Source organism: Oryx dammah, unplaced genomic scaffold (assembly GCF_014754425.2).
Source record: "Oryx dammah isolate SB20612 unplaced genomic scaffold, SCBI_Odam_1.1 HiC_scaffold_24, whole genome shotgun sequence".
Lineage (NCBI taxonomy): Eukaryota > Metazoa > Chordata > Mammalia > Artiodactyla > Bovidae > Oryx > Oryx dammah.
The window spans coordinates 21,709,900-21,723,135 of NW_024070208.1; the positions used below are offsets into that span (position 1 = coordinate 21,709,900).

Consider the following 13,236-nt stretch of genomic DNA (forward strand, 5'->3'; position numbering starts at 1 on the left):
CTTCTTACCCTAGCCACAGGCCAGTTGATTGTTGTATTGCCAAATTCTGTCTCTTTTGGTATGTATTTGGATAGGGTTCAAAATAGAAACAAGGATTCTTGTGTGTCTGTGTTCTTTCTGCTTTTTACTTCAGCTGCTCCAGTGGGTCTCTTTTTTTTTTTTTTTTAAATGATTATCCTAACTAAGTGATACTTTTGGGCTAGTAGTCATCTATCTTGTCTAGGCCTGTTACTATAATGTCATTAAAATCACCAAGGACATGCTTAGCTATTCCATGAATGTTCACTCTGTCCCCTGGATTAATCCATGTAGGATAGAATGTCAACATTTCTTATTCATCTAAAAATTTCTGCCTTATACAAACAAAAGGCAATTTCTTTACTAGTAAAAATACTCACACACCTGTATTCAATGTCAGAAAGCAGTAACTTACAGGTACAGCTGATCATTGGACAACGTGGAGTTTAAGGAGTCTGATCCTCTGCACAGTTGAAAATCCTGATATAACTTATAGTTGGCCCTCCATATCTGCTGTTTGCATCTGCAGATTCAGCCAACCACAAATCATCTAGTTACTAGTTACTATTGGGACAAATCTGGGCATAAGTGGACCCTTGCAGTTCAAACCTGTGTTGTTCAAGCATCAACTGTATATTTAGAATCATCCATGTTAAGCAATCTAGAGTACTTCATATTCTATCATTTAAATCAGGCTTTCTTTCACTTCACCGTAAACCTGTGTGTATGTGTGTGTGTGTGTGTGTGTGCGCGTGCTAAGTCGCTTCAGTTGTGTCCGACTCTTGGCAACCCTATGGACTGTAGCCCGCCAGGCTCCTCTGTCCATGGGATTCTCCAGGCAAGAGTGCTGGAGTGGGTTGCCATGCCCTCCTCCAGGGGATCTTCCTGACCCAGGAATCAAACCTGCGCCTCCTGTGTCTCCAGCATTGCAGATGGATTCTTTACCACTGAGGAAGCCCTCACTGTAAACCTATTTCCTGCAAATACCTAAATCCTGCAATATGACTAAAGTGAGCAAAGTGAAGTGTTGGAGTTTTATCATGAGAATTGTCAATTGTTACTCTTGCCTTATTAGGTTTTCTTCGTGGATAGAGTCCATTGTTGACTGTTGAGAATTCAGAGTATCCATTCATTATTTTGAGCAAGAATCATGAAAGATGGAGATGAAGGACCTGAGCCATTTTAGAATGGAAGAGGCTCAGGGCCCAGCTCCCAGGGTTAGCACTCAACATCATTTTGCGTCATCCTTGGCTTAGTTCAAACTTCTCCTGTGTCTAAAATGCTGTTTTCCTTTATGTCACCACTACTGCCGCTCAGATGTCCCTTTTTAAAACTCACTATGACTGTTTCCTTTCAGTTCTTGGAGAGGCTGAGTATCTTGTGCTGGGGGAGCCGGGCCATGTAGCACTGAGCAACAGCACCGTGACTGTGGATTTCCATGGTACCAACGGGACGCTGAGGAATGTGTCTGTCCTGCTGGTGGAGGCCAGCTCCAACCAGACTCTTACCACCAAATACCTCCTGACCAACCAGTCCCAGGGGACCCTCGAGTTTGAGTGCTTCTACTTCAAGGAGGCGGGCGACTACTGGTTCATGATGACCCGGGAAGCGACAAACAGCAGCCTCCCAGTCCCCCCGAGGGAGAGGAGCACCTTTCTCAAGGTGGAATGGCCCGTCTTCCATGTTGACCTGAGCAGGACGTCCAAGGCGGCCGAAGGCACCTTCCAGGTGGGCCTTTTCACCAGTCAGCCGCTGTGCCTGTTCCCTGGGGACAAGCCTGACATCTTGTTGGAGGTCACCTTCACCAACAGCCTCCCGGAGGCGAGGGCGGGTCAGGCCCTGCCGCTGGAGATCAGGGCCAGCAAGAGGGTGGCGCTCGCTCAAGGCCAGTGGGTTGAGTTCGACTGCCCCCCTGTGGGGCCAGAAGCCTACGTCACGGTCACCGTGGTGCTGAAGCTGCTGGGCCGAGACTCGGTCATTACATCCACAGGCCCCATTGACCTGGCCCAGAAATTTGGATACAAACTGGTGATGGAGCCGGAGCTCACCTGCGAGGCCGGGGTGGAGGTCACAGTGCTGCCCCCACCGTGCATCTTTGTCCAAGGGGTGATCGCCGTCTTCAAGGAAGCCCCCAGACTCCCCGGGGAGAGGACCAGTCGGTTGGCTGAAAACAGCCTGGCCTTGGGAGAGAGGAGAACAGTATTCAACTGCACTCTGTTTGACATGGGGAGGAATAAATACTGCTTTGACTTTGGCGTTTCAAGCCAAAGCCAGTTTTCTGCAAAGGAGAAGGAGTGCATGCTAATTCGGAGAAGTATAGGTTGGTATTGCAATTTTAAAACCTTTTTTTTTTAAAATGAAATTGGTATCTTCATGCAATCAAAATTATTCTTTTGAATTTAGATGAACTTGATTTTCTATGAACTTCAGTACAGTCACTCAGTCATGTCCGACTCTTTGCGACCCCATGAACCGTAGCATGCCAGGCCTCCCTGTCCATCACCAACTCCCAGAGTCCACCCAAACCCATGTCCGTTGTGTCGGTGATACCATCCAACCATCTCATCCTCCGTCATCCCCTTCTCCTGCCCTCAATCTTTCCCAGCATCAGGATCTTTTCAAATGAGTCAGTTCTTCGCATCAGGTGGCCAAAGTATTGGAGTTTCAGCTTCAACATCAGTCCTTCCAAGGAACACCCAGGACTGATCTCCTTTAGGATGGACTGGTTGGATCTCCTTGCAGTCCAAGGGACTCTCAAGAGTCTTCTCCAACACCACAGTTCAAAAGCATCAATTCTTCTCCGCTCAGCTTTCTTTATAGTCCAACTCTCATGTCCATATATAACTACTGGAAAAACCGTAGCCTTGACTAGATGGACCTTTGTTGGCAAAGTAATGTCTCTGCTTTTGAATATGCTATCTAGGTTGGTCATAACTTTCCTTCCAAGGAGTAAGTGTCTTCTAATTTTCATGGCTGCAATCACCATCTGCAGTGATTTTGGAGCCCAGAAAAATAGTCTGACACTGTTTCCACTGTTTCGCCATCTATTTCCCATGAAGTGATGGTACTGGCTGCCATGATCTTAGTTTTCTGAATGCGGAGCTTTAAGCCAGCTCTTTCACTCTCTTTCACTTTCATCTAGAGGCTCTTTAGTTCTTCACTTTCTGCCATAAGGGTGGTGTCATCTGCATATCTGAGGTTATTGATATTTCTCCCAGCAGTCTTGATTCCAGCTTGTGCTTCCTCCAGCCCAGTGTTTCTCATGATGTACTCTGCATAGAAGTTAAATAAGCAGGGTGACAACAGACAGCCTTGATGTACTCCTTTTCCTATTTGGAACCAGTCTGTTGTTCCATGTCCAGTTCTAACTGTTGCTTCCTGACCTGCATACACGTTTCTCAAGAGGCAGGTCAGGTGGTCTGGTATGCCCATCTCTCAGAATTTTCCACAATTTATTGTGATCCACACAGTCAAAGGCTTTGGCATAGTCAATAAAGCAGAAATAGATGTTTTTCTGGAACTCTTGATTTTTAACAATTCAGTGAATGTTGGCAATTTGATCTGTGGTTCCTCTGCCTTTTCTAAAACCAGCTTGAACATCTGAAAGGTCACGATTCATGTATTGCTGAAGCCTGGCTTGGAGAATTTTGAGCATTACTTTACTAGCGAGTGAGATGAGTGCAATTGTGTGGTAGTTGGAGCATTCTTTGGCATTGCCTTTCTTTGGGATTGGAATGAAAACTGACCTTTTCCAGTCCTGTGGCCACTGCTGAGTTTTCCAAATTTGCTGGCAGATTGAGTGCAACAGTTTCACGGCATCCTCTTTTAGGATTTGAAATAGCTCAACTGGAATTCCATCACCTCCACTAGCTTTGTTCGTAGTGATGCTTCCTAAGGCCCACTTGACTTCACATTCCAGGATGTCCGGCAGAGATGACTGTGAGTGATCACACCATCATGATTATCTGCGTCGTGAAGATCTTTTTTGTACAGTTCTTCTGTGTATTCTTGCCACCTGTTCTTAATATCTTCTGCTTCTGTTAGGTCCAGACCATTTCTGTCCTTTATCGAGCCCATCTTTTCATGAAATGTTCCCTTGGTATCTCTCATTTTCTTGAAGAGATCTCTAGTCTTCCCATTCTATTGTTTTCCTCTATTTCTTTGCATTGATCTCTAAGGAAGGCTTTCTTATCTCTCCTTGCTATTCTTTGGAACTCTGCATTCAGATGGGTGTATCTTTCCTTTTCTCCTTTGCTTTTTGCTTCTCTTCTTTTCACAGCTGTTTGTAAGGCCTCCTCAGACAGCCATTTTGCTTTTTTGCATTTCTTTTTCTTGGGGATGGTCTTGCTCCCTGTTTCCTGTACAATGTCATGAGCCTCCATCCATAGTTCATCAGGCACCCTGTCTATCAGATCTAGTCCCTTAGATCTATTTCCCACTTCTACTGTATAACCATAAGGGATTTGATTTAGGTCATACCTGAATGGTCTGTGACCTGTGCCATCAGTTTTATGGTTCAGTCCTCGTAATGTTCCAAATGATGTTAACATCCTTATCTTTAAATGAAGAATATTGGTAGGCATACCCAGCTCACTGCTGACTAACTGCTGCAGGTCTCAGTTTCCCCATCAATAAAGTGAGGGTAATAAGAGTATCTGCCTCGGAGAGTTGTGAGAATTAAGGGAAATCAGTGCGTACATTTCTTAACACAGTGCCTGGCAGATAGGAAGCACTGATAAACTTCAGCTATTATTACACTGTATTTTATTTTTTAGGTATGTTTGTCCTTTTATTTTATATTAGAGTATAGTTGATTTACAATATTATGTTAGGTTCAGGTGTACAGCAAAATAAATCAGCTATATATATATATATATGTTTATCTCCATTGTTTTTCAGATTCTTTTCCCATACAGGTTATTGAAGAATACTGAGTTCCCTGTGCTATGCAGTAGGTTCTTGTTGATCATCTTTTTTATATATAGTGTGCACATGTTAATCCCAACCTTCTAATTTATCCTCCCTCCACCTTTCCGCTTTAGTAACCATAAATTTGTTTTAAAACTTGGTAGATCTGTTTTCTGCTTTGTAAATAAGTTTATTTGTGTCATTTTTTTAGAATCCACATATAAGTGAGATCATATGATACTTGTCTTTCTCTGGATTTACTTCGCTTAGGATGATAATCTCTAGGTCCGTCCATGTTGCTGCAAATGGCATGATTTCATTCTTTTTTGTGGCTGAGTAGTATTCCATTGTATATATACTGTTGCTGTTGTTCAGTCACTAAGTCATGTCCAACTCTTTGTGACCCCATGGACTGCAGCACACCAGGGCTCTCTGTCACTATCTCCCAGAGATTGCCCAAGTTCATGTACATTGAATTGATGATGCTATCCAACCGTCTCAACCTCTGCTGCCCTCTTCTCCTTTTACCTTGTCATTCCCAGAATCAGGGTCTTTTCGAGTGAGTGGGCTCTTTGCATCAGGTGGCCAAAGTATTGGAGCTTCAACTTCAGCATCAGTCCTTCCAGTGAGTATTCAGGGTTTATTTCCTTTAGGGTTGGCTTGTTTGATATGTAGCACGTCTTTTTATTCATCTCTCTGTTGATGGACATTTAGGTTGCTTTCATGTCTTGGCTATTGTGAATAGTGCTGCATGAACCTTGGGGTGCATATATCTTTTGAATTACAGTTTGCTCCAGATACATGCCCTGGAGTGTGACTGCTGGGTCACATGGTGGTTCTAGTTTTAGTTTTTTAAGGAATCTCCATACAGTTCTCCCTAGTGGTTGTACCAATTTACGTTCCCACCAACAGTGTAGGAGGATTTCCCTGCACCCTCTCCAGCATTTATTATTTGTAGATTTTTTGATGATAACCATTCTGACAGGTGTGAAGTGATACCTCATTGAAGTTTAAGTTTGCGTTTCTCTAATAATTAGTGATATTGAGCATCTTTTCATATGTTTATGGGTCATCTGTATGTCTTCCTTGGAGAAATGTCTATTTCGACTTTCTGCCCACTTTTTGATTGGTTTGTTTGTTTGATATTGAGCTACATGAGCGATTTGTATGTTTTGGAGTCAGTTGCTTCATTTGCAAATATTTTCTCCCATTCTTTGGGTTGTTTTTCATCTTGTTTATGGTTTCCTTTGCTGTGCAAAAGCTTTTAAGCTTAATTAGTTCCCATTTATTTATTTTTTGTTTATATTTTCACTACACTAGGACGTGGATCCAAAAAGATATTACTGAAATTTATATTAAAGAGTGTTCTGCCTGTGTTTTCCTCTAAGTGTTTTATAGTAGCCTGTCTTACATTTAGGTCTTTAATCCATTTTGAGTTTGTTTTTGTGTATGGTTTTAGAGAATGTTCTAGTTTCATCCTTTTGTATGTATTTAAAGATTATATGATTACATCATATGGCAAGTCAGAATTCAAAGCTAAATCTCAAATTGTAGTGAGTAATGTCGTGTCTCCTCTAGAGAGTGTCATCAAGGTTGTCTCTCTGCTGTCATACATCCCTTGTTATAAGAATGACACCTCTTTAGTGAGAGTTCACAGGCAGATTTTTAGAAACTTCTTCAGATTCTTAATTCTTTGCACAAAGAAGTAGGGTTATTATGGTTCCACCCAGGCCCCAGGCTCCTCTTTGCATTTCTTTCTCTTTTCCTGGGTGCAGGCCTCGTCTTGGCAAGAGGTTAATCCAGCAGAGATGTTCCTGATCACGTACACATTCCCTTATCTACTTTCCCACTAGGCCCTGTGCTCCCTGATGGCCCAGGCCTCTGAGGATCTTTGGTGCTCCACGTGTTTCTTGCTCCAGATTTGCTCACTTCTCCTGAGAGATGCTTGTGACTCCGTCCCTACCACTGGTGCTTCCCTGCTTGTGGTTACCTCTCTAGCTTACGTTCCGCAGCCTGTTCCTTTGACAGCTCCCCTACCAATACCGCAAACGCCCCTGCCTCGTTGTCTTGATGCCCCTGCCAGCTGCCCTCTGCACCCAGGTGGAGCGGGGCCACTGGGGGTGCACGTGCCTCCACTCCTGCTGGACCCAGCGTACCACCCCCTGCTGCTCGCGCCCCTGCTGTTCTGCTCTGCTGCCCCTCCCCTGTCCTCACCCCCACCCCTGCCTCACGCTCAGAGCTCACTCAGCCACACAGAGCAGCTGGAAGCCATCAGGGACATGCCTCTCACTCTCCTACCGAGATCCCCATAAGCCTGCTGGCAGCCGTCCTATCTCTCCTTTGCTGTCCCCAGAGAAGCAGCATCATTCCTCCAGTGTGAGGTCAGCCCTCCCGTCCCCTGGGGATCCCAGCCCCTCTGCTCTCTCTGGAACCTTCTGTTAATCGTAATTACCCTCCTCTCCTCCGTCTCTAACTGTCCCTTCTTTACTGGCTCATCCGCATCCACTTTGAGATGTCCTTAGTCATCTCATCTGAGAACAAAACAAACTTGCCCCTCGCCTCTTCATTCTCCCCAGAACACACCGTCTTCCCCTCGTCTTCCTTGGGTAGCCCTGAGTCTTGAAAAAGTCACCTGTGCTTTGGGGTTTACTTCCTCACCCCCATTCACTTTGCACCCCACTCCTGACTCACACGCCTGCCCTGCAAATGCTCTCAGTAAAGCAGCCAGTGAATGACTTCTAGGTCCCCAAACCTGGGATGCTTCTCTTCAATGTCTTCGTTGACCTTGATTCTAGGACATCACGCTCGCCTTGTTTGCCTCCTACCTCCCTGGCTGTTCCTTCCTTTGCCAGCCTGTTCTACCACTCATCACATCCCTTAAGCCTCAGACTTCTGAGTCTTCTGTTTGGCCTTCTGCATCTTCTATGGGAACCTCTGCGTTTTTTCATTCTTCTCACAGTTGCTAGGTGATCACTGTCCTGTTGCTGACGGCTCCAGGCTAGCATCTCTCGCCTGCATCTAAGAGCTGAACAGATGTCTTCCAGGCCCCTCAAAAGCAGCATGGAATTGGACTCAGCAGCTTACCCCCCAACACTGCTCCTCAGTACAAGGCTCTGCCCATTTCATTGTTTGAACCCCAAACTCAGGAGCCTTCCTCTTCTTCACCTCCTGTGAACTAATCACTAGGTCCTATGGATTTTGTCTCTTCAAAAAATCCCTGAGTCTCTCCATGTCTCTTTATTTCCACCAACACCCCTTGCTTTAAGCCTCCGTCATCTCCCAGCTGGCCTCTGTTTTGGGCTGTGCTGTGCGGCTTGTGGGGTCTTAGTTCCCAGTGCGTGTGTGCTCAGGTGCTTCCATCCTGTCCGACTCTTTGCGACCCCATGGGCTGTAGCCCGCCAGGCTCCTCTGTCCGTGGGATTCTCCAGGCAAGAATCCTGGAGTGGGTTTCCATGCCCTCCTCCAGGGGATCTTCCCCATCCAGGAATCAAACCCACATCTCATCTCCTGCACTGGGAGGCGGGTTCTCTACCACTAGCCCCATCTGGGAAGCCCCTCACCTGGACTCTTTTAATAGATCCCTAATTGTTTTTCCCCTATCCCCTTCATTCTCTCAAGGCAGCCAGAGAGGGATTGTTGAAAATTCAGGTCAACTGAGGGCTATTCTCTTCCTTGAAACTTGTCAATCACCTCACTCGACACCTCACCTATGAGGATGAGCATCCATGCCCCCTCCGTGGCCAGCTGCCTTCCACCCCCTACAGTCACCATCCATAGGCTGGAGACTGGGTACCCCTCTGCCCACCTTCACTTGGTTACATTAACCCATCCTCCAAGTCTCCTCCTGGGCACTATTCCTCGATCCCAGGCTCGGTAAACTCCCTGGTATAAACTGGCCCAGCATCCTTAGACCCTCCTTCATGGCATTTATCCCTCTGTCACTGCTTGTTCAGTGTCTTTCTCCCACGTTTCCACACCTCCCTGCACTCCAGGTTGCAGAAGTTCATTTGGTGACAAAAGCCGACTTGTGCTGCCATGAAGCTATTTATGATCTTTGTTTGGCCCACTTCATATACCTGGCACATTAACAGGTGCTCAGTACATATTTAGTAAAGGGAAAGTTGTACTCTGATGTGACAGGTCTCAGCTAGGTGTCGGTGGAAAAACAATTATGTTAATTTAATCATTCAAGATGAGGTTGCCGTTTCAAAAGAAGTTGCTAAGAGGGGGGAAAAAATTTTTTTTATTGACTGAATTTAATGGAAGCAAGGGCTTCCCAGGTGGCGCTAGTGGTAAAGAACCTGCTTGCCATTGCAGAAGTGTAAGAGACTCGGGTTCCATCCCTGGGTCAGGAAGATCCCCTGGAGAAGGAAACGGCACCCACTCCAGTATTCTTGCTTGGGAAATCCCATGGACAGAGGAGTCTGGTGGGCTACAGTCCACGGGGTCGCAAAGAGTCGGACACGACTGAGCACCTGAGCACACGCACAACGGAAACAAACCGTGGGCGGGCAAAGGCGTTCAGGCCACTTGATGAAAGACCCTGCGAGCAGGAGCTCTCCGTGTTGGTTCGTTCTCCCAGCTGTGGGGCTTCCCGCTGACTCCTCCACTGGTGTCTAAAGACTGAGTGCCCCCCAGCAGCAGAGGGAAGACCCTGGGGTGGGGGGTGCGCAGAACAGGGAGTAGAGCTGTGTCCAGGCTGAGGGTGCTCAGGGTTCCCTCTGGGGCTGCAGCCACTAGACACAATTGGGCAGTAGGGCTGGAAGGAGAACCTTGAGGGGCTGAACGGTCCTGGAAACCCCAGATTCTCTCTCTGTGGCCACCCAGCAGGGCTCTGCTTGGCTGGTTGATGAAATTTATGCTAGTGATGGAAACTTGGTGCCTTTGTGTTTCTAGTATAAAAGTTAATGACTAAATCAAGTTCTTTTCATTTTCCATTTAAATTGCTGGCTCTGACCAGTAAAGACTATCCTTGTTGCCACATGGCATCATTCAGGGACTCCCCCCACCCCCATTGAGCCCATCATGAGCTGTGATTCACTGATGCGCAGTGAATTTCCCATTAGTTCCTTTTGAAAAGGGAAAATGGGTTTGATATGTTTGTCTGTTTTTCCAAATACGTCTTAGGACCTTAAACATGTACATACTAAATTATAGGAATAGGATAATGTCAAAAATGATTATTTGCGATCTTCATTTATCCTACTTAGTGTGAACGTTTATGAGTTTCTCTGCAGAAATGTTATATGTGTGGTTATGAGATGCTGCAAGGGGAGTGTTAGTAATACCGGGCACAGGTGCTGCAGTAATACGCAAAAATCTAAATTGAGAAATTCTAAATTCTGGACTCATCTGCCCCAATAGTGTCAGATAAGGGATAATGGATCCTGTTTCTCAAGGCAAATATATATATAAATCATATATTTAGGGCTAAGTTGAGAATTACTGATAGAGGGTATAAATTCATAGTCACATAGTGTTTTTGACAAGTAAAAATTGTAAATGTTCAGTACATAGTTTTCTTGATAATTTAAGTCTGTTGGCTATCTTCTTGTTTCTCTGATTAAATAGATGGTCTTGTTTTTCATTCCCAGTGTGACTGGACAAGAGCTTTTGTCAAGAACAGGAGTACTGTCATCCTGTTATTGGTGTCTTATTTGCAGGTGCTTAATCACTGTTTCATCTTTAATTCTTTGCCAGGATCTTTTTAAACTACTCATACAGTTAGTTTACCTAAACCTGGAAAATACAGTTTAATATAAGCAGGCCCTTAGATGCTTTAATACTCTGCAGTTCTCTGACAATGAAGGAACCAGTAAACTCTTCCACTTGGTGGAACTCCTGCTCTTTCTTTGGGATTTTTTAAGAATAGCCTACATACTCTATGTGACCGTTTGGCATAATCACATTTATATAGTGATTACTTTGCACCAAGAGCTGTTTTGGGTGCTTTATGAATATTAGCCCATTTAATCCTTAACAATAACTGTATGAGTTAGGTTTATTTTATTGTCAACCGTATAGGTAAAGAAAGGGAGGCATAGAAACGTTAGGTTGGTGGTTTAAAGACTGCTGGTGATTAGCTGGCTTGAGCTTTTTTTTGGCTGTGCTGGGTCTTCATTGCCACCTGCAGACTTTCTCTAGTTGTCGCAAGTAGGGGCTACTCTCTAGTTGTAGTGGCTTCTCTTGTTGCAGAGCACAGGCTCTAGGGTGCAGCCTCAGTAATTGTGTCACACAGGCTTAGTTGCCCTGTGGCATGTGGAATCTTCCTGGACCAAGGATTGAACCCGTGTCCCCTGAATTGGCAGGTGGATGCTTAACCACTGGACTACCAGGGAAGTCCAGCATTTGCTATATTACCGATATTACGTGCTGCCTACTATACAGTCATCTATCAATCCAGATATTAAGTAATAGGAAACTTTTTGATTGAAAAAAAGTTCCAGTATTTTCCTCCTCATCTCATTGGTTCGTCTTGTGCTGCCCACCCCTCTTGAAGACATCTTACCCACTTTGGAACCCGCTGGCCCAGGTATAAGCATGTGTGGTTTCATGTGACTAAGCCTGTGTCAGCCACAGAAAATCTGAACTGCTGATCCAAGAGTCTTTGCTCCCACAGCTGCTCTTAGCTACTCACTAAAGTCTCTTGAATTTTCTTAAAAGCATGTTTTGTTTAGTTACGTTAGACTCGTAAGCAAAATGTCTTGCAAATGTGAATATTTTCTACTTTTCAAATATGCTTGGAGTGGAAACAAATCTCCCTTTTCATATTCTGAACACATTTTGCTCATTCAAATTTAATACCCTATAGAGTGGCCTGTAAAGCATTTATCCTGGCCAAACAGGTTTGCTATGTAGTATGATGTATGGACATCTAAATAGGACAAAACAAACAGCCTGTCATTCATGAAGGAAGACTATTTAGAAACTTGGCCATCTTACTCTTCATTTCTACTACATTTATTATAGCTATCCAGTTAGTCCCCGTTTTGCTAAGTATTTTCTTCAGTGTTATTAACAGAAATCTTTAGGGAACAGATGGACTTATTTAAGGCATTAAAAATTTTGCCTGATTAAATTTGTTCATTGCTTTGAGTGATTTCTCTTGTTTTCTGTTGATTAATTTGGTTTAGAAGTTTAAGAACTAAAACTTAGTTTAAATGTTTCTTTTTTTTCCCAATGGCTAATGATCCTACCAGTCATGATTTTACTTTCAAAGAAAAAAGGCACATTTCATAATGAGATTTTTGACATTAAGATTCATGCTTTTACCAGAACTTTGATTTTTTTTTTTCTGGCTCATACTAATGGAATTTTTGTTTTTGGTTTGACATATGACTATATATTTAAATAATATCTATGTAATATAAGGGTGGGCTTCCCTGGTGGCTTAATGGTAAAGAATCTGCCTGCCAATGCAAGAGATTTGGGTTCGATTCCTGGTTTGGGAAGATACCCTGGAGAAGGGAATGGCAACCTACTCCACTGTTCTTGCCTGGAAATCCCATGGACAGAGGAGCCTGGCAGGCTACAAGTCCATAGGGTCCCAAAAGAGTCAGATGGGACTTAAGAGATTAAAAAACGAAAACAGCACATGTAAAGTAGAAGAGTTAAGAAAGAATAACAAAAGGATTCTTGGCTTTTGTAGTCTACGTTTTGTGGTCTTAAATACAAGCACAAGAGAAGGATAAACTATACATTGACTTAATTTGCCATTTAGAGGTCACAGTAGTGGAGTTCCCAGGAGGTTTTTCAGAAATAAATCACAGTACTTTAGCTCAGAGAGACTTACTAGGAGCTTCCCAAAGCTTTACAAGCACTGGAAGCTTAGTGTCTGAACAGCTCTGAAGCTCGAGGACAAAGCTGGCTTGTTGTTCAGCCATTTGAGGAGATGCAGTGTGATCTGGGAGACACAGAACCAATATTGTGTTCAGTTGGAACTCTGGATGGAACATAATTACCACACCTTACTTGACATTGGTCCAGGATACTGGTTTGTAATGCTCCCACTCTTGTGAAAATCTGAGACTTTTAATTGCTGTAAAGAAGTCATATTCCGTGACTCACTCCAAGGATTGCACCACTTGGCTCTCCTGAGAATGTATCTGCCCTGCGTGTTCTCCTTATGTTTTTGTAGTGCTTTCTAGACCCTTGACTGCATGATGAGTTTTTGTCCATAATGAAGAAGAGAGACTTTTATGCACAGGATGTCTTGGTGCCTAGTGTGGGCATGACCTGATGGATCTTGGGATTGGATGGGTGTTGATAGAGAAGGGACGTAGGATAATTATTTATAGGGGGTTATTAAAT

The 13,236-nt window shown here is 44.2% G+C and overlaps 1 protein-coding gene across 3 annotated transcripts in view; it reads left to right on the forward strand.

Annotated features, from left to right (window-relative positions):
• THSD1 (thrombospondin type 1 domain containing 1) overlaps positions 1-13,236 on the forward strand; it is a 30,462-nt gene that overhangs the window by 5,358 nt on the left and 11,868 nt on the right. For all 3 annotated transcript variants that reach the window (XM_040267012.1, XM_040267014.1, XM_040267013.1), the window contains one exon: positions 1,376-2,338. In XM_040267012.1, coding sequence (XP_040122946.1) covers positions 1,376-2,338 — 963 coding nt within the window. The remainder of the gene's footprint in view (positions 1-1,375; positions 2,339-13,236) is intronic.